The sequence below is a fragment of the Sturnus vulgaris genome, chromosome 2 (assembly GCF_052056855.1).
Source record: "Sturnus vulgaris isolate bStuVul1 chromosome 2, bStuVul1.hap1, whole genome shotgun sequence".
Taxonomy (NCBI): Eukaryota; Metazoa; Chordata; class Aves; order Passeriformes; family Sturnidae; genus Sturnus; species Sturnus vulgaris.
Genome location: NC_142244.1, coordinates 5,352,539 through 5,376,705, shown reverse-complemented (window position 1 = coordinate 5,376,705; position 24,167 = coordinate 5,352,539). Strand labels below are relative to the sequence as shown.

Genomic DNA, 24,167 nt, shown 5'->3' with positions numbered 1-24,167 from the left:
GAGGTTCAGACTGTGCTAGGAGATACAAATGCAAAACAGGAATAGTATTTCCTTTCTCTACATTTATATAAATGTGTGCAAGGATGCACCTGGAAACTCATCTGCCCCATCCATCCATGTCTTGGCAGAGGCATGAGGCTTCTCAGCAGTGAAACACCCTGGTCTTGTCTCCCCACCTCTTTGGCTGAGACTGAAACCCTTCCACATCACATCACTTGTGAACAAAAAAAAAAGTGACCTGCCTGTGCTCATCCCTTCTGCTTGTCCCTTCCTGCTGTGATTTGTAGGGGACGGGGGGAAAACAAAACTGGCTTACCAGGCATGAATGCCTGCCTCATTGTCTCTGCCACCCAAACATTGCAAAATTTGAAAGAGACGGGATCTTGAAGGCAGGATTGGGTTCTGAATGGAGTTTACTTTGGGTGGCAGAAGCATGACATTGTCACCATGCAACAATGCTGTGAGTCATGATGGTGTAAAGTCCGTGACACCTCCCTCTCTCTCCTCCCTGTGCGGGATGGTGCTGTGCCAGCTGCCACTGTGATTGTGCGTGTTGCACAATCCCTTCTACTGTAACGCTGGGCAGATACTGAGGGGTGACTTTGCACTCTTCAGGGGCCACTTGCTTCCTTCTCCTTTCCAGAAGTGCATGAAGAGCCCAAGATGAAGATTGAGTTTGCTCCACGGTCTGTGCCACTGCAGAGAAGGCTTCAGACAGCATCAGTGGCTCAATGGATCTTCAGCTTCCTGGGTCTAGGTAAGAGACTGCTCTTTTTCCTTTTTCTGAGAAGCCAGAGAAGCTTGCCATAGATTTGCAGTATGGTTTGGGTTGGAAGGGATCTTAAAGACCATCCAGTTCCAATCCCCTACCATGAGCAGGGACACCTTCCTCTAGACCAGGTTGCTCCAAGCCCTGTCCAGCCTGGGCTTGAACACTTACCAGGGATGTGGCAGCCACAGCTTCTCTGGGCAACCTGTGCCCGTGTTTTTGGCTTCTTCTCACCACCTGATCAGAGCACAGTGGCACTAAGGAAGTATATGGCTGATTGCCTGTGCATGGGAATATTTACAGGCCTGATGCGGCATCTAAGCCAGCTTTTAGGTTTAGTTTTCCTGGTTTCAGCTGTTGCTCTGCTTGGTGTTAGGGATGGGAAATAGAATTATCGTGCTTGAGGAATGGTACCACAGGAAGAGTGTTGTTAAGTCTGCTTCTGCAGCCCTGGAAACAGACACTTTACTTTTTACAGATGCCCCTGCGCATTCTAAAAGGTCATTTTTCCAAGAAAACCCAGGCAGATTGAGGAAGGGACACACCAGCAAACTGGGATGCAGACAAAGTCACTGCTTGGTGGAGAGCGTCAGGTACTGATGGGAATGACACACATGCAGTTTTGGATAGGATGCACAGGGAGACACAGAGGCACGTCATCAGAGAATGCAAACTGCCTGGGGATGTTTACAGCCCATCAGGCTGGAAGGTAACATCCCAGTATTTCCTAGTTTTAGGGAAATAAAGAGATGGGAGGATCAGAGGTAGGTTATCAGTGTAAAATGTCTGGGGCCATTTGCAGCCCATCAGGAGCCAAGCTGAAAAGCAACATCACAGAGCTTCCCTTTGTTATGCCAGTCGTGAATCTCAGATGAGATGTGTGTGAATCTCAGATGGGATGTGTGTAAATCTCCTCATTTGCTGTGTCAGGACAGTTGCTGACTAGCCCAAAACACAGCAGATATTTGTGTGTATCCGTGTACTGGTACACAAATATCTCCAGAACTACACCTGCACAGAAAGCACAGGCTGTGCTTCAGACTCCCACTCAGTTTCTGAGATGGCCCCTTCCAAAATCTGCCACAGACCTGAGCCTGAATGGCCACCTTTACACCAGTATCTGATGGACCAGGGGACTGTGCCATACTGGTCCAGACAGTTTAGCTTTTTAAATTTAGTTTCTTGCTATGGGATAGGCCTATGCTAAGTGGCAGGAAAACTAATCCACAAACGCCAGAGATTTATGTCCGAAAAGGAGACAGAGGAATCCTGTAACTTTATTCGAATAAAGGAAGAGGCCATGGGGCATTTCCCCCGGGGTCTCTCAAATTTTTGGAGGACGCAGCCTCCTTTTTATCCTAATTTCCCAGCCACATTTCCCTCTCTCTTTCCCCATTGGCTGAGGTACTTGAGAGGTACAAACTTCCCCAACGCCTGATACCTAAGATTCCCCTCGAATGTATACTTCCCCCGCCCTTTTCCTAGTGTCAATCAGTGGAATTCCTATGGGATTTATGGTTCTTCCCATTGTTTCTTTCATCTCTCAGCATCCAATTTTATTTATCAGCAGACCTACAGTTTGTTTGTAAAGACAAATCTCTCTAATTTCATTTATCTGTGGAATCTTTCCCATTGTTTCTCTTATCTCTCAGTGCTAGTTTCATCTACCAGCAGACTCACGGTTTGCAAAGACAAATCCCTCATTCCTCTCATAAGTATCACTCTTCCGAATTACACATTAGCCCAGTTTGGGCAATTCAAGAGGTCAGGGGACATTGCTGGTCACCAGGATGGGTGAAGCTACCTTTTTTTTTGGAAGAGAAGCACCAAACAGCCACCCCTGGTGCCATTGTGTACTTGTTGGGGGTCTGCCTGAGCAGAAGAGATCCCACCTGTGTTCAACACTCTGCCAGCAGAGAACACCTCCTGGCAGGAGGAGACACACGTGTATCTTGGCAAGATCTGGCAAGAGCCACGCAGTCTTGGACACAGCTGGCCAGAGTGGGACATTTTGGAGTGCTCCATGATTCCCTATCTGTCCCAGCATCTGCATTTCCTTCCACAGTCCGTGATTCAGCTGGGATGCAGTAGAGATGTGGTCACAGGGTTAACAGGGGATCCAACAGCACATCCCCATTCCCAGCATGGATGCAGTTGGGGCTTATGGAGCTTCAACAATGATTTCCAATAAAACAATGTGAGATTTTTTCCTTCTTGGGATTGGGAGCAAGCTGGCACTTGACTTTCCAGAGATGGAAATGACTTCTAGAGACAGCAGAATGACAGCAAATGGCCAGGAGGGAGGAATCCTGGGCAGTTGTAGGAGTTATTTGCAAACACAGGCTCTACCTCGTGCAGGGAAATGCAGCTTGCTCTGAATGAGGCTGAGACCCAAACCAACTCCTCCTCCCGTGGCTGACCTTCGAGAGTTTATAATCTTTCTCTGGCAGAATTTGATTTGTTGTTTGGTTTTTTATTTGTTTGGTTGGTTTTATTGCATTTTTGTTTCGGTTTTGTTTTGTTTTTGAGTTTGGTTGGGGTTTCTTTTGGTGATACAATCTGAAACCAAAAGCAGTTAAGAAATGCTCTTCGGAAGGGCATTAGAAAGGTGATAACAAAACCTTATGAAGCAATTCTAAATGTTTTGGTTTATTTTACAAAGTTTCTTTAAGCCTGGAGCTTTCCATCCAAAATCTCCCAGTTTAACAACTGCATAAGCTAGATGCTAAGAGATACCCTTACTTTCATCCCATGAGCTGCCAAACACCCCTCGTGTTATACGCACTGTTATAATCCTCAGGCACAGAGCTCAGGCTTGCCGTGGGCAGGATTTAGCTGCCGGCTGCTCCTTTGTTTGGGAGACAGGCTTTGTGTTTCTCCTGCCAAAAAGGGCTCCGAAACACCCTCTGACCGCTGCACAGCCCTTTGGCCAGAGATCCCAGCAGCGCTGATTGCAGGCAGCTGTTGCTATGGTTGTGCAAATGCATCCCTAAGAAGCCAAGCACTGGGGGAGGGACTCCTCATTCATTCCTGGCGGGATGCTGAGTGAAGGCAGCAGCTCGCCTCCAGGGCTGGCAAGGAGCTGTGCTCCAGCATCCCTTGCAACAGGCGGGTATGGTCCATACTGCCAGTTTTCTTGAGGATGCTCCTCCAAGAGCATGGAGGCAAAGGGTTCCATTTATTTCAGGGGCTGACAGCTGCCGGAGGAGGAGTGCAAGGTGTGAGAATGGGTTGCAGGGCATGGAGTGGGGACCTCGTTGCCTTCCCAGTACATGATCCACGTACTGACCATGTAATGGAGTGGAACCAGGCTGCTGCAGAGAACTGAAATCAGCAGGCTGGTGCCCAAGCCTGCTGCACTGCTTCCTTCTGCCTCTCTCCTTCCCACTCTCCACTGGGCATGGACACCCATCCAGACACACCATGCAGAGCCATGAGTGCAGGGCTGAACCATGGCAAACAAACCCGGTGCAGGGGCAGCAGACCTGGGCATGCTGCCTCTGCAGACCCAGAGCACCACACCCAGCCTTTGAACCTTCCAGTCATCAGGGCTGGCTCAAAGGCCATGTAGTACCAGCAGGCTCCCTTGGCAGCTGAGTGTAGTCCACAGCCAGATCAGCTGTGCCCAAGGGTGCAGTATCTGTGTAGGTGGCCACAATCAGGGACTCCAGGCTGGCACAGCAACGTGTCTTGGAAGCATTCAAGGCCAGTTTGGATGGGACTCTGGACAACCTGGTTTAGAGGAAGGTATCCCTGTCCATGGCAGGGCAGCTGGAACTGGATGGTCTTTAAGATCCCTCTAACCCAATGCATTCTGTGATTCTGTGATGATCTTGCAAACCCTCCTGACAAGTGCAGTATGAATCTGACTCACTTTGGGGCTGTTGTGATAACAAAAATATCTTTCTGTGTGCTGCAGCTTCCCCTATTTCAGGCTGAATTAACAAATTTTGGGTTAGGAGCACTTTGATGGGATATGGCCCCTGCTTAGACTTGGCCAGAAAAGTCCTCCATGTGCTTTGAAACCTGTGGCTCCTTTGGAACCCATGGCCCACTTGGAGCCCATGAAATATTTGTGCAACAGGTGCACTGCAGAGTCCAGGACCATCCTATGAATGCTTCATCCAGAGCCAAACCTCACCATGGACAACCATAGAGAAACCTTCCTGCATCTGGACTCTTCAGCAAGTGCAAGATTTAGGGTCTGCACGTCATTCCTTCTTGTCAGGGACCCTTTGGTTTTAGTTTTGGCTTGAAGCAGTCTCCACTCCCATGACAGTGTAGACAATGCAGCAGCTGATCTCAGCCCAGCCCAGAATTATCTGGCTGTTTTCAGGGAACAAAACTGATGCATCTGCAATGACTTGCATGATGCTCTTAAGCTGCTCTTACAGCCCTTGTCTGCCTTGAAACAGCTCTGTGTAAGGGCCAATTAAGCCATTTTATAGCAATTTAGTATGTGCCATTGGGCCATCTGGACTCCTGCAGCACAGGAGTCCAGACCTGCAGAAGGAGGAGATGAGGATCACATCTGTATGCAACCTCACACCCAAACCTGCCCATTTCTTCTGAGCAGTGGGACTGGTGGTGGTGGACTCAGTCTGGGGACCTGACATGACTTTTGGGAAGCACTAATAGAGCTCTGTATCACATGTCCTGCCACTGGTGGCCCAGAAAGTGTTGGTGTCCAGACAGTGGTACTGAGTTCCTCCTCCTCACCAAATTACAGACCATAAATTATCAGGTGCATGCCTAAGGCTGGAATTGGTTTGGATGCAGATTTAACTGTACATTTTCTGCAACCTTCCTGTCTCTTTGGTCCCATCCACAGTAATTTTCAAACTGACAGTCCATTCTGGGGCAGGAATGGGCTCCTTTCCCACAGAGCACCAAATGGTTTCAAAAGAACCAAAAACTCCCAAATCTTAATATTGAGTGAAGGTCACTGAGCGTAAATTCTGCTCTGGGAAAAAAAAATTGAATTGCAAATTAATCAAGGAAGAAATTAATGATTATATAATTGTGAGATAAAGCATGGATTTGGACCAGAACTACTCCTTCACTTTGCAGAATGTACTTTGAGCTTTGCACAGTATGATAAAAAGAGAATTAGACACTGCATAGTTTTGTAGCAGACCTGATTACCTGGCTCCCAGGTGCAGTAAAAATGTGTTTATTTATTATGTGGACCCTGGAGCTGTAGTTCATGTTCTATGTAGTTCTTGAGAGATACAAAGTCTATGTCTGTGGCATTTGAAAAATAAGTGTGAGCAGCAGGTTGAGGGAGAGGATTCTCTCGCTCTATTCCACTTTTGTGAGACTCCAGTTGGAGCAGATCCAGAGGAGGCCACAGAGATGCTCTGAGGGCTGGACCCCCTCTCTTCTGGAGACAGGCTGGGAGAGCTGGGGGTGTTCAGCCTGGAGAAGAGAAGGCTCCAGGGAGAGCCTCTTCCAGTGTTATAGGGGCTCCAAGTGAGCTGGAGAGGGTTTTAGGACAAGGGTCTGGAGTGACAGGACAAGGGGAAACAGGTTCACCCTGACAGAAGACAGGGTTAGATGGGATATTGGGCAGAAATTCCTGGCTGTGAGGGTGGCAAAGCCCTGGCTCAGGTTGCCCAGAGAAACTGTGACTGCTCCATCCCTGGAAGTGTCCAAGGCCAGATTTGAGGGGACTTTTATGATTCCATTAAAAATGCGGCACCAGGTGTGAGCAGTGGTTCTTTATGACCTACGTGAGGCATTACAGGTTAGACCTGTTGCTTTGCTGAGAGCTGCAGGCTTTTTTCCCACTGCAAAATTCTTAGTGCCTACCCAGGTGCCTTCTGCAGTGTCTCTGCTTACAGGAAGACATGCAATCCCATTTCAGCACTAAAGGGATTTAGGAACCTGTTAGATTATTGTGCTTTTGTCCCCCCATAGGAATTATTGGTACCGTCATGACAGTGTTTTAAAAAAGGGCAAGGATTTGCTTTTCCATGCAAAGCTTTGTAATCAGGGTGGCTTATCACAGAAAAAAAAAAAAGTTACAAACATGATCTACTTATTTATCCTTAAGTGAAAGCAAACAGGAGGTACATGAAGGTCTTAGTTGGGAACATCCTATTCCACTTCTCTGACAGGCCTTAGCTGAGAGGAGGTGGAGAAAGCAGGTATCAGGTGACTCCCGAAGATGGAGAAGATGTCTCAGAGCATGAGGGTGTGGATGCATCTATATCACAGCTGAAGCTCAGCAGGGCATCTCCATCCTCATATCTTCCAGCCCTGGGTGGTGGATCTGAAATGAAGACCCAAAGTAGAACAAAATATACAAAACATTACATAATCCATGAGCTGGGGAAGGGACTTGGATTAATCTTTGGGTTTTCTTCACTCAGTCTTCCCCTTCACAAGTAATACCAAGGGTTCCAGAGGGACAGATGGAGAGGAAACAGTTATTCCCAGTCACAAATCTGTTTTGCCAGGTGGCAGCTTGGTGGCCACCATCACTTTGCAGTATCTGCAGACAGACAGTGTTGGGCTTGGGTGGAATTTTATGTACCGAGTGATGTCTGTTTGCACAAAGACTTTTGTTCGCTTGTTCCCATGCCAAAACACAGGGGATAAGGGAGGTGGGAGGTAGAGGTCAAAGCTGGCACTAACTGGAGAAAGTCCCAAGTCATGGAAGTCTTAGAGAATGAAATAGAGCATTCTCAAAAAATTCACGATGACACAGATTTGAAAGAACTGAAAATCCTCTGGAGTCCAAGATTAGAGTTGAGACTGAACCTGAGAAGTGGAGGAAAGCATCCAAAATCAATAATAAAAAACTCAGTAAAGAATATAGACATAAATCATGGACACAGTCATTAAAATGGGGAATCATTAGCTGAAGATAAAGCTATTGGGGACTGTACAGACTACACATAGGACCCTTTTTGCTGCCGTTGCAAAATATCAGGTGTCATCGGGGGTATTAACAGGAGTTTTGGGGTAAAACAAGGCCATTATAATTGCAGAGATCAGTCTGACTCCAGAGAAAAGCAAGACAGCGAAGGGAGAGAGAGCTGATCCATAGGAGCACTGTGAATGGAGTGAGATTCATTAGTCTTTTGGGAAGAGGGGACATGGTGGCCTTTGAAGAAATTGGTGGCTGCTACAAGGGAGGTGCCTGGTGTCTTTTCAGCTTCCTGGGGCAGATAGAAAAGAAACCACCTTTGCATCAGAGGTGCCTTCACACTGATAAATTCAGCATCAAGCCCAGTGGAGGCTCCATCCCAGGACCAAAACGCCCCTCCAAATGAACCATTCCTCTCCCAAAGTCCACCCAATGCAACTATCAAGTCACTGCTGGCTTTTCTTTCAGCACAGTGCTGCACAGCTGCCTTCATTGGCCTCCTCTTCACTCGTTTCTGGCTGGTCAGTGCCCTCTATGCTGTGTGGTGGTTGATAGACAGGGAGAAGCCCAGCAAGGGCGGGCGGCGGATCCAGCTCCTGCGGAACTGCGTCGTTTGGAGGTACATGAGGGATTATTTCCCCATCACGGTAAGTCCATCAGCTCTTCAGTCTTCCAGGGACCAGCTTTTGTCCTTGGAGTCTGGGTACAGCCTGGGGCCAGCAGTCATGGCATGGGGGCTGGGAGTTTGGTGTTGAAGGATAATCTTCCCAGATCCCAGATTACTCAAAGTAAAAAAATGGGGATGGCCATTTTTACAAACCTCATCCTTCAATCATCTGGCTTTTCCACTCCTATTTAACCTTGCTGCATTCCATCTGTTAGGGAAATCTCACCTTTGTTTTCCATGTCTATATACTGCAACATTCTTGCCCTTCAGGTTGCTCAGAATTTGCCCAGTGGGCATAGGGCTAAATTTTAACCAAACTCCAAGAGATTCCGGGTGCCCTGCAATGTCAGTATCCCGTTCTGCTGAGGAGGGGGATGGATAGGTAAAGCTGGGGGGGCGCTGGGCAGTCTCACAGAGCTGCTGTTCTCTTGAGAGGGACTTCTGTGACATTCCCTGATTTACTTAATGCATGTGGCTGGCCTTTGCCTTTACTCTTTTATCTGGTGTCCCCTTGGCATGGTATGGAGCAGCAGCAAGTCCTGCCTCAGAGCCATCACAAGTTGGTACAAATCTCAGCAATGTAGCAGAAGAGCTCATAGGTTGTGTAAAGAATCTCTTCCTTCAAGGATAGACCAGGCAATGGGAATTTCTAAGACAATTCCTTCAGGAATACATTGCCTATTGAGAGAAATCAGATGGGATGTATCCAGCTGGTCAGAGATCACCTGCAGTCAGAAGCTGGGTGCTGCAGTCCAGGAAAATGAAGTTGGGAGCTCAAAAAGCCAAAGAACCCACCAGGAAAAAAGGAAAAGGAAAAAAATAAGAACCCAGACTGAGAGTCCATCCTGCATGGAGTAGGGTGTAAGATAAGGATTAGGAGGAGCCAGAGCAAAGTGAGGATGGATGACATGCCCACCAGCTTTGCTGCTTAAACAGAAATAACCCTCTTCTCTGCTCTCATAGGTTCAAACCTGGAACACTGCACAGTTCTGGTGCCTCCAAACATAAGAACTTGCACTTCTGGGGCAAGTCCAGAGGAGGCCATGAAGTTGATAAGGGGACTGGAGCACCTGCCATATGGAGATGCTGAGAAAGTTTGGGCTGTTCATCCTGGAGAACGTTGTGTGGACACCACACAGCACCTTCCAGTGTCTGCAGGGCTTTACAGGGAAGATGGAGAGAGACTGTTCACCAGGAACTATAGAGATGGAACAAGGGGAAATGGGTTCAAACTGTAAGAGAGTAGATTTAGACGGGATATTGGGAAGAAATTCTTGGCTGTGAGGGTGGGGAGGCCCTGGCACAGGTTGCCAGAGAAGCTGTGGCTGCCTCATCCCTGGAAGTGTCCAAGGCCAGGTTGGACAGGGCTTTGAGCAACTTGGTCTAGAGGCAGGTATCCATTCCCATGACAGGGAGTGGAATTTTAAGGTCCTTTTGATACTGAAATCAGCCAGAAAATAAACTTTCTAACACCATTTTAAGTGTTAGAAAGCAAGCATTCTTTATCTGTGCAGAACACATTGCAAGGATGTCTCCTTTAATCTAATGTGTGTGGTGAGGCTTTACAACATTATAATCATATATTCATTAAAGAGTGTCTTCTAGCTAATACATAAACATCACTTTTCCTAGAACTAATCTGCATGCATCTGCCTCCTATTGGAAATTATTTTATGATCATGGAGGGGACTCTAAAGGGATCTCTGGTAGTCCTATTCAGTGAATATTTCAATTTTAAAGGTGACCTTTCCTTGAACTTTTTCTTTGGGCATGTGCTGTTACTTCTTGTTACCTAACTTGCAAAAAACCCACTGTAGCCCTCTTTATCTGTTCCTCCACTGATAAGCAACATTTATCATCCAGTGTGCATACCTTTACATCCTTTTATCTTCTCTTGCTAGTTAGTCTTTAAGCTCTATTCAGCAATTTCATGGGAACTGAAAATTTCTATTCTTTATGTTATTTATCACATTCAAACCCAAACCACACAGTAATTCAGTGATTTAAGTGACTGCAATAATTATATGCAATATATATTCTGTAAATTATTTGTGGCCATAAGCCACCATTTGTGAAGTGTTGGACCAACCTCTCTGCTGCCAGCTCAGCCCAGCAATGACCCTTCTCCTGTGCCTTTCTAAAGGACATGGAACTCCACTCCTGAGTGCCTCCCTGCATTCCGTGTCTGTCCTTTCTTGTCGGAGGAGCACTAACACCAGCAGAGGGAGCATGGTTATTTATCACAGGGCTTGGCTGCAGCTCCCTGGGTGAGGGAGGGCTCCATGGAGACTCTCTCCCCACCTCTCTGGGGGGAAACAGAGGAGGTTCCACAAAAGGACAGCAGAAATATTTACAAAAGATATAACAGGGAGAGCATTATAACCAAGCAGTCACGTAATACTATTTCTCCAAAGTATTTTCTCAGTCATAGAATTATGGAATCAGGAAAGGTTTTGGGTTGGAAGAGACCTCCATGATCATGCAGTTCTAGCCCCCCTACCACAGGCAGGGACATCTTCCATTAGACCAGGTTGCTCCAAACCCTGGCCAACTTGGTCTTGAACACTTCCAGGGATGGGGCAGCCACAGCTTCTCTGGGCAACCTGTGCAGGGCCTCATCGCCCTCACAGCCAGGAATTTCTGCCCAATATCCCATCTAAACCTGCCCTCTGGCAGTGGGAAGCCATTCCCTCTTGTCCTGTCCCTCCAGGCCCTTGTCCAAAATCCCTCTCCAGCTCTCTTGGACCCCCTTTAGCAGGGGGCTAAAGCCTCTGGCAGGGGCTCTAAGGTCTCACCTTTTCCTCCTCAGGCTGAACAATCCCACTTGCCCAAAGTCCCAGCACAAGGGACACAAGGAAATGAGATGTGGGGACACAGACTGGGTTGGCTTCCAGGACTCTGGGCTGTATTTGTGTGTAGATGGAGTTTGTTAAGCCCTGGAGAATTAGGCATCCTGGGAAGATTAAGTATGGCTCCTAATCCTACCAGATCCCAGCAGCAAACTTAGCATGGTCAAGTGTTTGGAGGCAGCAAGTGCAGCCTGCTGTCTTATTTTAGGAAACAGCTTTAAACACTGCCTTTAAGGGATCCCTGTGCATGTTTGCTGTCTTGGGAGCAAAGAGAGGTTGGGATGAGCATCTGTTTTCTGGGCAGTGTGAATTTGCAGTGTGCTGCAGAGCACAGAGCATGCCAGGGCTGAGCCAGGACACTGCAGAGTGTGCAAGCTGCTCCTTCTGCCAACACCACCCTCGCAAAAGTACCACTTTGCTCTTGGATTTATCCCCCTTGGAACTGGCTGCATTTTAATTGATGATTTGAGAATCAGAGTCAGGCAGGACCCGAATGAGCCTGAGTGTTTTGAAAAGTGGGATGAGAAAAACTGCAGGGAGAAACCAAGTCAGGGTCCAATGCATTACCCAGGGAAGTTATTTCTGCTTAATTTTCCTGCATTTTAAATCTATTCTAATATTTTTCTTTCTTTTTCTTTTTCTTTTTCTTTTTCTTTTTCTTTTTCTTTTTCTTTTTCTTTTTCTTTTTCTTTTTCTTTTTCTTTTTCTTTTTCTTTTTCTTTTTCTCTTTCTCTTTCTTTTTCTTTTTCTCTTTCTTTTTCTTTTTCTCTTTCTTTTTCTTTTTCTTTCCAAAAATATTGATTGATTGATTGATTGATTGATTGATTGATTGATTTTTAAATGTACCCTCATTATAGTACTTCAATTGGCCTGGAATTGTTTCGAAATTGTGTAGATGTGGCACTTGGGAACACGATTTAGTTGTGGCCTTGGCAATGCTGTGGTAATGGTTGGACTTGAAACTAAATGTTTGGATTTGGACTAAATGAATCTATGATTCTTCAATTCCAATACATGGCTGAGCTCAGCTGCATTATAATGCTGTGGAAAATATGCCAAAAGGTTTAAAATTAATCTGTTAGAGCTAGAGTATGCCTGAACAGATAACCTGTGATAACAGAAGCTGTGTTGATGTTGCTTACAGAGTGATTTTTGGATGCTGTGGACTGCTCTATCTATGCTATGTTCAAAAAGCAGTCAGTAATCCGTCTGCTGCTGCCCAAACCCTATCTCTATTTTCATAATCCTTTCCTCATCATTTATCAGAGCATCTTTACGATGAAGGATGCACCCAGCCTAAACAGTAAAATCAAATTCTGTCCCCATGCCAAGTGAATGGACACTGCTGCTTTTCGTCCCCAGCCCCATCCCATCCTGTCACCATCCTCCCTCATACAGCCATGGGGCTTTGGTAACCTCAGATGAAGAAGGTGAATTGGGAAAAGCATAAGCATAAGTATAAACTTGACAATATCTATCTTTACCACAGTCCTCAAACAGAAGTCACCATCTTTTTGCTGACTGAAAATTGGGGCTGGATGCTTGGCTTAGGCAAGACATTTCACCTTTGGATCACACAACTTGGGTCATGAGTCTGTTCTAGCAACTTAGGTGATTTTGGGGACTCGTGGTTTTTTAGGTTTCTCAGTGAATTTCTTCCCTTTGTTATCAGGGAGACCCTGGAACGGGGAGGGGATGGCTTTTTGGGTGAATATTCAGCAATCAAGACACAAAAGAAAGTCTCCTGGCATTCCAGTGGAGTTGCTGTGGGGCTGGGGAGTTTTTGGCTGGGGGAGTGGGCTTTTCTGGTCAGGGTTCTTTGGAGTTGAGGCATGATGCCACCACAAGTTGTGAACTCAGACCCAAGGCTTGGTGGGGGTGAGTCTCACCTTCCTGACGTCCTTCCATAAGGGGACTGAGGAGAGAGGTCAGGCAGTGCTGCAGGAGTTTGTGTACTCCGCTCCAGGACTTTGATTTTTTTTTTTTTCCTGAAAACCCTGTAATTTTGAAATTACAATAACTTGGAAAGAGGGATATTGACTGTTCCAGGAAGGTTCCCACCTTCCTTGGCAGATATTTGTCTTTTAAATCAAGACAGAGACGTATTTTGTTTTCTGCTGTCATCACTCAGAGCAGCCCCAGTAGGGATTATCATGCCAGCTTTATTCAGGGCAGCCTGGAAAGAACCTTCTGTACAAGGAAAGTCCCTGTGGTCTTCATCACACTTTTCTCCTTGTGAAGAGCTACGGGACGTTTCTCACAAGCCTTAGGGTTATCTAAGTGCCAGGTGGACCTCGTTGTCTGCAGAAACCTCTGTCATTGTGCTTGTGGTCTTGCTGGTATTAGTGCTTTTTGTTAGCATAACTAAAACGATTTATTGGAGAATTAGTTGAAGCCTTGAAGCTGTAATTTGGGAAGACTTCATCCCATGGCTCAATCATTCTCATCATGGCACAAACTATGACGGAGGTTATTTGAGTGTGTTGTGGTTCTGGGGAATTGCAAGGAACTGTAGAGGGGATAGTTCCAGTTCATAGTTCCAGTTCATTTGAACCAATCCCTGCCAGGAATGTTTCCTTTCTTTTCACAGAAGAGTGGTATTATTTGTGACTGGGGACTTGTGCCATGGCCCATGACATTAAATACAGTTTCTGATTTCCAGAGGTCTTGACTGCTCCCTTTGTTTCCTTCTGTTGGCTGGAAGAGGGATTGTCAGGGAAAAAGAAAGGCATGGCCAAATGGCCCAAAGCCACCACACTATCCTTTTCCGTGGAATTTCTCTGTCCATGTGTTGGACTCTCTTCTCTGTTCTGGAGTGTCCTTAAGAGAGGGGCCATGGCTGAGATCCATTGGAGCACTTTGTCCCACCCTGCACTGCTAATCCACTGGATAAAGGAAGTCCAGAAGAAGGGAGGACTTGAGCATTTTGGAGCTTCCATCCTCACGCAGCTTTGGGAGTGAGGGTGGTGAAGTCCCATCCAAACCCAATTTAAATCCACCTGGCTGGTCAGATTCTCCAGTGTTTGCTGCAAACCCAGCTCTGACCTGGCATCGTGGCACCAGGAGAAAACCCTAGGGCTCAAAGATCTCACTGTTTCCAGCTGCCCCTCTCAGACTCCCATCGTTGCTGGGACCTGAAACCCATCCTCCTCAGCATGTGCTGGCAGATACTTGCCCTTCCTTTGGGTCTCCCATCAGGACACCCTTGGGTGGGTGACCTGCTTCTTTTCAGCTTGACACAATTTGTCCTTCTTCGGATTTGGTTAGGTTTCTTGGATATCTTTATTGGGCTTCTTCCCACAGAGAAACTGGCTGCATGTTCCATCCTGCAAGAGATGTTTTTGGGAGGTGTCCATAGACAGCTAAAGACGTGAGGATTTGTTCAGTATAAAGTTGAAAGGCGGTTTATCCTAATTAAGGGCAGATTACTATAACATCCATGGAAACAGAGGTTGGCACCAGAGAAGGATAGAAAAACAATTCAGTTGGGAGACTTGAAATAAAGAAGCCAGGAGCTTGCTGATCAGGTCTCCTAACCTTTCCTCCTCCATCACATCCTCCTCTGCTCTCTGAGTGACTGTGGGGGTAATGCCATGCTGCTCTTTCTCTCCTCGTGTTCATCAATCCTTAAGGATGCAATGATATGGCACATCCGTGTCCTCCCTCACTACATGGTATGCACCAAGCAGTGCCCCTACTCATCTCGACTTGATTAATTCCTCACTTAACAACTTTTAACCCTTTCAGACAATGCACCTCCAGGGGCTTCTGGAGCACCACCCTCCAAACCTTTGGATTCTGGGAGAATTTTATTTGAATCAGAGAATCACAGAATCACAGAATCACAGAATCACAGAATGATTTGGGTTGGAAGGGACCTTAAAGATCATCAAGTTTTAACCCCCTGCCATGGGCAGGGATGCCAGTCACTATATTAGGTAGCTCCAAGCTTCATCCAACCAAGCCTTGAATATTTCCAGGGATGGAGCATTCACGACTTCTTTGGGCAACTTGTGCCAGTGCCTCACTACCCTCCCCTCAACCATTAGTGCCCCAGCCTTAAACAGGGAATTGCCTTTCCTCTGTCTTCCCATGGTTTGGACAGGACAATTCAGTCTGTAGGGAATAACTAGGAGAACCCAGTCACATGTCAAGGGGTGAATTAAATCAGCCTGGTTAAACCAATGCTGAATTCCTGAGCTGATAAAGTCACTCAGAAGCCCTGAGTCTATGTTAATTCCACTCCAAAATGAATTCAAACCAAATCAAATATGAAATGATGAGTACTTTAATCCCTCATCATTATCATCAAATTTGTAATCTATTAGTAAATTAGTAATCTCTTTGGGATGTTAATGCCATTTAACTAATCCAGTTTAAAATTAATTCGGATTAATTTGCTTGTGATCCTTCACTAGTACATGGGCTCTTATCAGAGTTCCTTGAAGTCTGCATATGCATTTCCCTAGCACAGCTGACAGTGCATGGAGCAGGTCCCACCATATCTTTTGGGGAGCTGGGGAAACTGGGGGAACTGGGGCAGAGTTTCACCCATGTCTTGGACCCACATTTGAATAGTCAGAATAAAGGGAGTTTTCTGTTACAGAGTAATCAGTGCAAGCCCTGAAAAACTGTAGTTATCAAGCTGCATTTCTTCATGATGAAGCATAAAATAGACCTCATCCTTTAAAATTTAAGTTCATTAAATTCTTCCCTGAAAGGGTTGTTCAGCCTTGGCACAGGCTGTCTAAGGCAGCGGTGGAAACATTTAAAAGCTGTGTGGATGTGGCAGCTGGGGACATGGATTAGTGGTGGCCTTGGCAGTGCTGGGGGAGCATTTGGACTCCATGGTCTTAGAGGGCTTTTCCAACCTAAACAACTTGATTTGTTAGGAAGCCCAAGACCACCCCCCATCTGGGATCCAGAAGGCTTCATAACACTTTTGAGAATGGGTCATTGCTACTGTCAGCAGCCAAGGCATCAGCCACCATCCTGACTATGCCAAGGGGAATCTCAAGGAAGTCAACAAACCCATGGCTCAGCTTGGAGACAACAACCCTAAGCTGCTAACAGCTGCTTTTAGAGCACAGGTCGTACACATTAACTTGGCATTCCTCAGATACCTCTGAGATGAGAAACTGCTCTTATTTCACCAGAAAAACCTTGAGTTTTCTCATGGTCATGCACACACCAGCATTGCAAATGAAATTCCACATCCAGAGGGTGTGGAAAAGACAATTCATTCGAGACAGGATGGAGGATAGTCCCATTCCTTGGCACTTCAAGCCCAGTTCCATTCAGCAGTTTGGCTGGACATCAGGAGGGGGAGGCTTTGCAGAGTCACATTATTAACTTTCCTGGGCGTTTGGGAATGGAGACTGACCTCTGCCAGGTGGAGAGAGAAAGAGTGAGACAGTGAGAACAATCCAGAAGGGAAGATGGAGCTTCTGTGTTGAAGTTTCCAAAGGGAAAACGATAGTGTAGAGTCTAGACCTGTGGTGTAAGAGACTTTTTCCAAGTTTCTCCTCTGCTACAGATTTCCTTCTCAGTCTTGTACAAGCTCTCTAGTTTCTCTGTGAATTTTGGGCAAATTATCCAGATGTGAACAGACCCTGTGACAAAACAAGGACCTTCTTTCCCCAGGGCTACTTCAGAGGACAGCTCTTGTAGAAGCATTACCCAGATCCACCAAATCGTGAGGGACTCAACTGCTACTCTCCAACTGCCCATGGCTTAGAGCAGGGAGTCAAAATTCACGGATTCAAAGACTGGGTGACATTGGAAGAGAACTCTAGAGGTCAACATGCCCAACCCAGTGCTCAATCAGGGCCACCCAGAGCCAGTTGCCCAGGACATGTCTTACCACAGAATCACAAAATGGTTTGGTTTGGAAGGAGCCTTAAAAGTCATCCTTTCTGGAACAAGGACACCTTCCACTAGACCAGGTTGCTCTAAGCTGCATCCAACGTGGCCATGAACACTTCCAGGAATGGGGACACCACAGCTTCTCTGGGCAACCTGTGCCAAGGCCTCACTATTCTCATCATAAAAAATTTCTTCCTCATAGCTAGTCTTAATTGTCCCTCTCTTAAAAACCATTCTCCCTTATCTCATCACTCCAAGCATTATCCTTTGATCTTTACTTTCTTGTCCTCCCTCTTCTTTCATTGGGGTGAGCATCAAGACAGCAGCTGGATGTTTCCTAGGGAGTGTTTTCACAGATCTGTGGTGTCTTAGCACAGGCAAACTCTCCCATTAAGGCAATTTGGTTGCTCAGTGGCTGCCCTCTTTTGCCACCCTTCCCCCTTCTTGTCTCCCTGCACACACAGAGCAGTTTCCAACACGCCTGAGCATCTTGCTTCCCTGCTTATACATCACGTAGAGATGAAAGGTTGTTTGGAAGCTGAAGATGAATGCAGGAAACATTGATGCAAGCTGAGATTACTCAAAAAAGAGCAAATGGTGGCAGGGGCCTTGGGCACTCAGTGATTCAGCCATCTGCCTCTCTACCTGCCTAGAGACCTCTGTACCTGGGCAGTCGTGGGGCTTTTGTTTGTCCATTCCCCTCATTAGGAGCAGGTGCTTGAACGGGCACATGTACAGTCAACAGTGCTTTCAGACAGGTGGGAAATGAGCCATGATGGAAGAAAATAAAGTACACTCTCATGATTAACCTGCAGTTCTAGCTGCTTCTAGGAAAACACATGCACCATTAACTGCACCCTGAGTGCAGATGGAGTCAGGGTACTTGGAGGGGTGACACTGAAATGCGTAGGGCTTTGGTTGTTCTTGAGCACTAATGCCTTTGAGTTGTCTGGAAAGGCATGGTGGCTCTGTGATAACAGAATCACAGAATTGTTCAGGTTGGAAAAACCCTCTAGGAACCATTGAATCCAGCTGTTCCCCAGCACTGTCACAAAGGCCACATAATCATGTCCCCAAGTGCCACATCTACACATTTCTGAACAGTTTCAGAGATCGTGGTCCCACCACTTCCCTAGTCATCTTGTTTCGATGTCTGACCACATTTCAGTGAGGAAATGATGTGATGAGTAACCTTGGAAAGATTCATCCTTCCCTGCTGCTGTGAGTGTCCTCAGCACCCCCAGAAATGGTGCAGAGATGTCACCATTCAGTTTTGCCTGCTTCTGCCTGGGCTGATGCACTCATGGCAAGGTCTTCTTGGTGCCAGAGCTGGAGGATGGGTTTGTCACACCAGCTCCTCTCCCCTGGGCAGTCCATAACAAGTGTGATTCCCAGCTGTCCCCCTTTAACCATTCCTTCTTGCTCTGTGGTACCCATTCTCCCATGTAGTACATCCCAGGCATCAATATCATTTTCAGAAGGGCTGAGGATTTTAGCAAGCTGCTTAGTCAGCCCTCAAGGGCTGGCCATGAGCTGCACTGTATCTGCAATCCCTGCTGCCCGTTCTCCATTCCCTCTTGCTAAAGTTGCAGCAGCTTTGGGCAGACATCCACTGCTCTTTAATGGACCTGGGCACCCAACACAGGCACAAACATCTGGCATCCTGCAGGCTTTCCCCAGTGGGAAGAAAACAGCTTTTCTGTTAGATGTCTGGGAATTAGATTTCCTGGAATCACCTGGCATGTGCTTCAGGACAAGATAAACCTTTGATCCACACCAAGCTGTTGAGAGGGACATGTGCTTGTGCTGTGTAGTAGGTCTACCAGAGGGATTATGTACTCCCTCTGATGTTCTGGTCGTGGGATTAAGAGGTACTGTGTAGCAGAAATCACCCTTTTCTCCCTTTTCCCTCCCATATTAGAAAATATATTGGAGGATATTTTAAACAAAGTTGCTTCCAAAGAGCACCTGGACCAGTTCAAGACAACATAAGGAACTGTGCCATTAGAGAAGTCATTTTAGGTCAATGGGTAGGAGGAGATGGAAATACGGGCAATGAAGTCTCAGTGAAAGATTAGGGAGTTGTTCCAGTTGACCTTTTCCAATAGAAAGGCGTGGTGGGAGCATGAAGGGTACTCCCCTCCAGAAATGCCTCATCTGCTCTCCATAGCCAGTGTTCCACCCTGCTGAGGTCACAGCACTAACTCTGGCCCCTTTTTGGCTTCATCCCTGTGTCTAGTTGATGAAGACAGCAGAGCTGGACCCTCGGCAGAACTACCTGGTGGGATTTCATCCCCACGGAGTCCTGGCAGCTGGAGCCTTTCTCAATTTCTGCACAGAGGCATCTGGCTTTTCCAAACTCTTCCCAGGCATCACTCCCCACCTGATGATGCTTTCTCTGTGGTTTCGCATCCCGTTCTTCAGGGACTATTTGATGAGTGGAGGTAAGGAGTGGTGTGTGTGGGTGCTTTTTTGAGGAACATAGAGAGATGCATGGGGAAGAGGAGTCAAGGGTCTGTTTTCCCTCATCTGCAGCAAATTGGATCCTATTCATGGACACAGCTATTTGAGATGGCAACCCAAAACTTCTGAAGTTAAAATGTGCCCTCCTTTCTGTTATCCCTGCTGTTCAACTCCATCAATGGTCTCTGTGCTGAAGGCATCGCTGTGCCAGGTGCTGTGTAACAGCAAAATGCAGAGCAAATTGTGAACAGAAACGCTGAGAACTGCAGGCCAGGATGTTCCTGTGTTTCTTTCCATAAAAATTATATCCAGGCTTGAAATTGTGAGGAAAAACCCTCTTTTTCTGAAGCATCTGCTGCTTCCAGGGAAGCAGCAACCAGAGAGAGGATGAAAATAGCAGCTCATGCTGCTGCAATGGAATGTGGTGAGGGGGGAAGATGTAGTGAAAAGAAATAGGAAAAGGGACAGGTAAAAATTAAACTGAGAGAGGCGAAAGGGAGTTTTGAGATAGTTTTGGACACCAGCAGGATAACCTCCACCTCTCAGCAGTGGGCTTGGCAATGGTCACTTCTCCAGCTGAATGTGGGCAGAATTCAATAGGCTAAACATAAGCATCCAGTTCCATCTGATGCACCCCAGGGCATCCATTACCCTGTTTTCCACATAAACTATGGCTCCTGCTGCCAGAGTATTTACATGGAGAGTGAGAAATCCAAACAGTGAGGTATATGAGAGACTTATGACCCAGGTGAAGGAAAGTTTAATCACTGTAATGTCCGAGCTGGGTGCATAACTAATTTTCAGGTCAATTGAATCCATTTCACAATGAAGTTTAGATGTGCAAATTATTTCAGCCCCTGCAACAAGGATTTTTTTTAATAGTCAAAATAATGTTGCTTTGTCATTTCTGAATTAAAGATTTCTATTTTATTCAAGTAAAGAACAATGTATGTGTGTTTTGACCTAAAGCAAATGTTTCTCTGACTTCAGAATTATTCAGAATTGGGCACAGTCTCACTTGACAACGAATTGAAATAGATTTTCCCTAGGGCTCAAATGCAGCTAGTTCCCCATTTATTTTTTTTTCCTAATTTTTCTCCTCACTTCTCACTTCTGAGCCAGATAGCAAATGGATAATTGTGTGCAGAGATGTGTACTAATCTAGCACCTTTTAAGGGAGCTGGGCTGGGGTTTTTACCTCTGAAAATAAAGTGTTTAGCACCTCTCCAGAGACAGGTTATGGGAAAAAAAGGTCCAGAGCAAACCACAGACAGATGGGTTTTACATTTAATTCCTCTCTGCTCTCCAGGCCTTGTCTCCTCTGACAAGGAGAGTGCATCCTACGTGCTGCAGAAGCCAGAGGGTGGGAACTTGCTGGCCATCATTGTTGGTGGGGCACAGGAGGCACTGGATGCCCGCCCAGGATCCTTCACCTTGCTGCTGAAGAACAGGAAGGGATTTGTGCGCCTGGCCATCCAGAATGGGTGAGGAAGGAAGGGGGTGCTGAGGGAGGGGTGCTCGGCTCTCTGGATGCTTAATGGAGGGTTTTGGAGAAGAATGAAGGGGTTTTGGAATGGGCTCTGCTAATCATGACACCCTGTTGGTTTTGACTCCCTGCAGAACCCCCCTGGTCCCTTCCTTTTCCTTTGGAGAGAACGATCTCTTTGACCAGGTGAATAATCCCAGGGGCTCCTGCCTGCGGAGGATTCAGCATTTCCTGCAGCAGATCATGGGCATCTCCCTTCCCCTCTTCCATGCACGAGGCATCTTCCAGTACAGCTTTGGGCTGATGCCCTACAGACGGCCCATCTGCACCGTGGGTGAGTCCATCCACACAACCCTGACACGGTGCCAGGCACACTCAGGCTGGCCAAACTGGGGAAACAGGGACAGTCCCTGGGTTGTATCATCCTCCTGCCAGGCTGAGGCATCATGCCAGAGAGCACAAGCAGTGATGGGTTAGAAATGTGCAAAGCAGCATTCCGAGCTGTTCGGGTGTCTCACTGGTTTGGCAGTCTGGTTTGACCTCATGACAGATCCCAGCCCATGTGGGCTGTGCTGGGAAAAGCCCCAGAGCAAATGTGGCCAAACTCATCACTCCTGTGAGATGCAGACAACCCCAACATGGTGACAAAAACCATTGCAATAGGTTTTTTAAACCTATTAAACACCTTCCAAGGCAGTTTTACAAACGAAAATAGGAGCAGCAGGTCAAGGGAGAGGATTCTGCCCCTCTGCCCCACTCAGGTGAGACCCCCTCCTGCACTGCTGCCTCCAGTTCTAGGGCAAGAACATCAGAAGGACTGGGAGCTGCTGGAGTGAGTCCAGAGGAAACCACAGAGATGCTCCAAGGGCTTGGAGCATCTGGGAGACAGGCTGGGAGAGCTGGGGATGTTCAGCCTGGAGAAGAGAAGGCTCCAGGGAGACCTTAGAGCCCCTGCCAGTGCCTAAAGAGGCTCCAAGAAAGAGGGAATTTGAAGGGCAAATTCGAAAGGAATTTGAAGGGGGATTTTGGACAAGGGTGTGGAGTAACAGGATGGCAGGGTTAGATGGATATTCGGAAGAAATTCTTGGCTGTGAGGCCCTGGCACAAGTTACCCAGAGAAGCTGTGGCTGCCATGCTGCTCTGGAAGTGTTTAAGGGCAGCTGGGACAGGGCTTGGAGCAACCTGGCTAGTGGAGAGTGTCCCTATCCATGGCAGGGGGGGTGGAATGAGATGATCTTTAAGGTCACTCCCAAGCCAAACCATTCCGTGATTCTCTGAACACTCAAGCAGTTTGCAGTTTTGCTCACTGTCCTGTGCAGACACATCTGCAAATCCAAACCTATTTGCATGTGAAGGTGAATCATTTTGACCAGACACCATGTCTGTGGGAGACGAAATTTCAAGAAAATCTTTGGTTTTAAATTTTTCAACATCTCCATGCTTGGCCCACCAGTGTGGCTGATGCTCTGTGAATTAATTTAATTAAAAATACTGTTTGGAATTGTTAGAGCTTACACCACTGATTAAGTTTGACAACCACCAATTACTTTTAATTGTATTACTACCTGTTTGGATTGTCTCAATGGTTTTATGAGCTGTGTAGTATCACATGGGCTCTTCATTAATTGGATGAAGAATAGCCTATAAGATGTTGAAATCCTCCCTTCACTTGACAAAAAACAATTTGAGTAAGCGACCAGAGCAAGAGAGGTACCTCATGGATCTTCTCTGTCCCCTGCCAGGTACCTGGTCCTGGTCCTGGTAGCTCTGGGGGATGGAAAAGGCTCTTCTATAGACAGGAATCAAAATAACTAGATTTTCTGATGAATAAAATAGGGTTTTTTAAAGGTAAGTAAGTAAATGGTTCCTAATAAAAATCAGATATTTCACAGAATCTTTCATCTGAGCAAAGTGGAAGCACCTTCACAGCAAATATATTTAAGCAGTGTGGGGCTCCCCTGTTCCTCACTTTCCCCATTTGCAATGCAGATTCCAGGGGCCCTGTGGAAACAACCTGGAAAGCCCAACCCAGCTATTATCCTGTCTTGATATTGTGTTTATCTGCAGCACATCTGAGATGTGAGAAGCAGCTCTTGGGACAGCAGTGGGATATTGGGATACAGCACTTTTTGCTTCAAAAGGCTACACAGAGGGTCTTTGACATTAACCAGCTTTGGGTAAACTGAGGCAAGGACCAGTGTGATCCTGGAGACCAAGAGCTTGGTCAGGATTTGAGCCACCAACCCTGCTTGGCTGTGCTGTCTCCCAGGCTCCAGGAAATAACTGGTCCTACTGACCTGTGCACCCTGGAGAGGCTGAGCTCAGCTCTCAAAATGTTCAGAGGTACCTGACACTGCCTCCTCCTAACACCTCTACTTCTTTTCCAGTTGGGAAGCCAATTCCAGTGCAGAAGAAGTTCAGACCCTCTGAGGAAGAAGTTGATCAAGTCCATCAAAAATACCTAAATGAGTTGTCCGAGCTCTTTGAGAAGCACAAAGCTAAATATAATGTCCCAGAAGACTGCCACCTGGAATTTGTATAGAGTGCCTTAAGCAAGGTGAAACCATGGAGATTGAGCTCCCAGTTTCCTCCTTCTCTGGAACTACTTCACAACCTCAACAAAGTCACAGTTAACATGTAGTCTACATAGCATGGAGAAAAGAGCTTGATTTTCCCAGTATTTGCATGGATGTAGAGCCAGGTTTTTGATTTTTTCTCCATGTAGGACACATAAAAGATATAAAAGAAAAAAAAATTCTATCTGTGGTCAGCACAATTGAAACTCCCTAGCACAAAACTAACACTTCTAGTCTCTCATGGATGCAGTTTATACAGATATTTCCAGGCAGATCTGAATTATTTAAATTATTTCCTTTGCATTATTTTCACTTTGAAATGGGAGAATGAACCATAATTTGTGATGAAGGCATATATTTTTTAAAATATAATTCATCTAGATCAACAAATAAACATTGTTTGTTTGGTGCTCTTCATGTTTTTAATTGCTCTGAGCTCTTTTCTCACTACCTGAAGCACAGTTTATCAGAAAGATCATATCCCCAAGCACCCTTAGCAGCACGATGCCATAGCCCACTGGCACAAAAGAAATTAAATTAATTCCATTAGAAATATGTATTGGTACTATAAAATATTTCTAATTATTATAAAGAAACCAGGAGCCACTCTCCTGGCAG

General features: G+C 46.4%; 1 protein-coding gene across 1 annotated transcript; it reads left to right on the top strand.

Annotated features, from left to right (window-relative positions):
- The first annotated feature begins 663 nt into the window (after positions 1-663).
- On the top strand, positions 664-23,895 carry MOGAT2 (monoacylglycerol O-acyltransferase 2). The gene is made up of 6 exons (XM_014882093.2): positions 664-757; positions 8,112-8,290; positions 19,264-19,468; positions 20,797-20,971; positions 21,108-21,307; positions 23,361-23,895. The coding sequence occupies exons 1-6, from the start codon at positions 664-666 to the stop codon at positions 23,513-23,515; spliced, it is 1,008 nt and encodes a 335-aa protein (XP_014737579.1). The 3' UTR covers positions 23,516-23,895.
- The last annotated feature ends 272 nt before the right edge of the window (positions 23,896-24,167 follow it).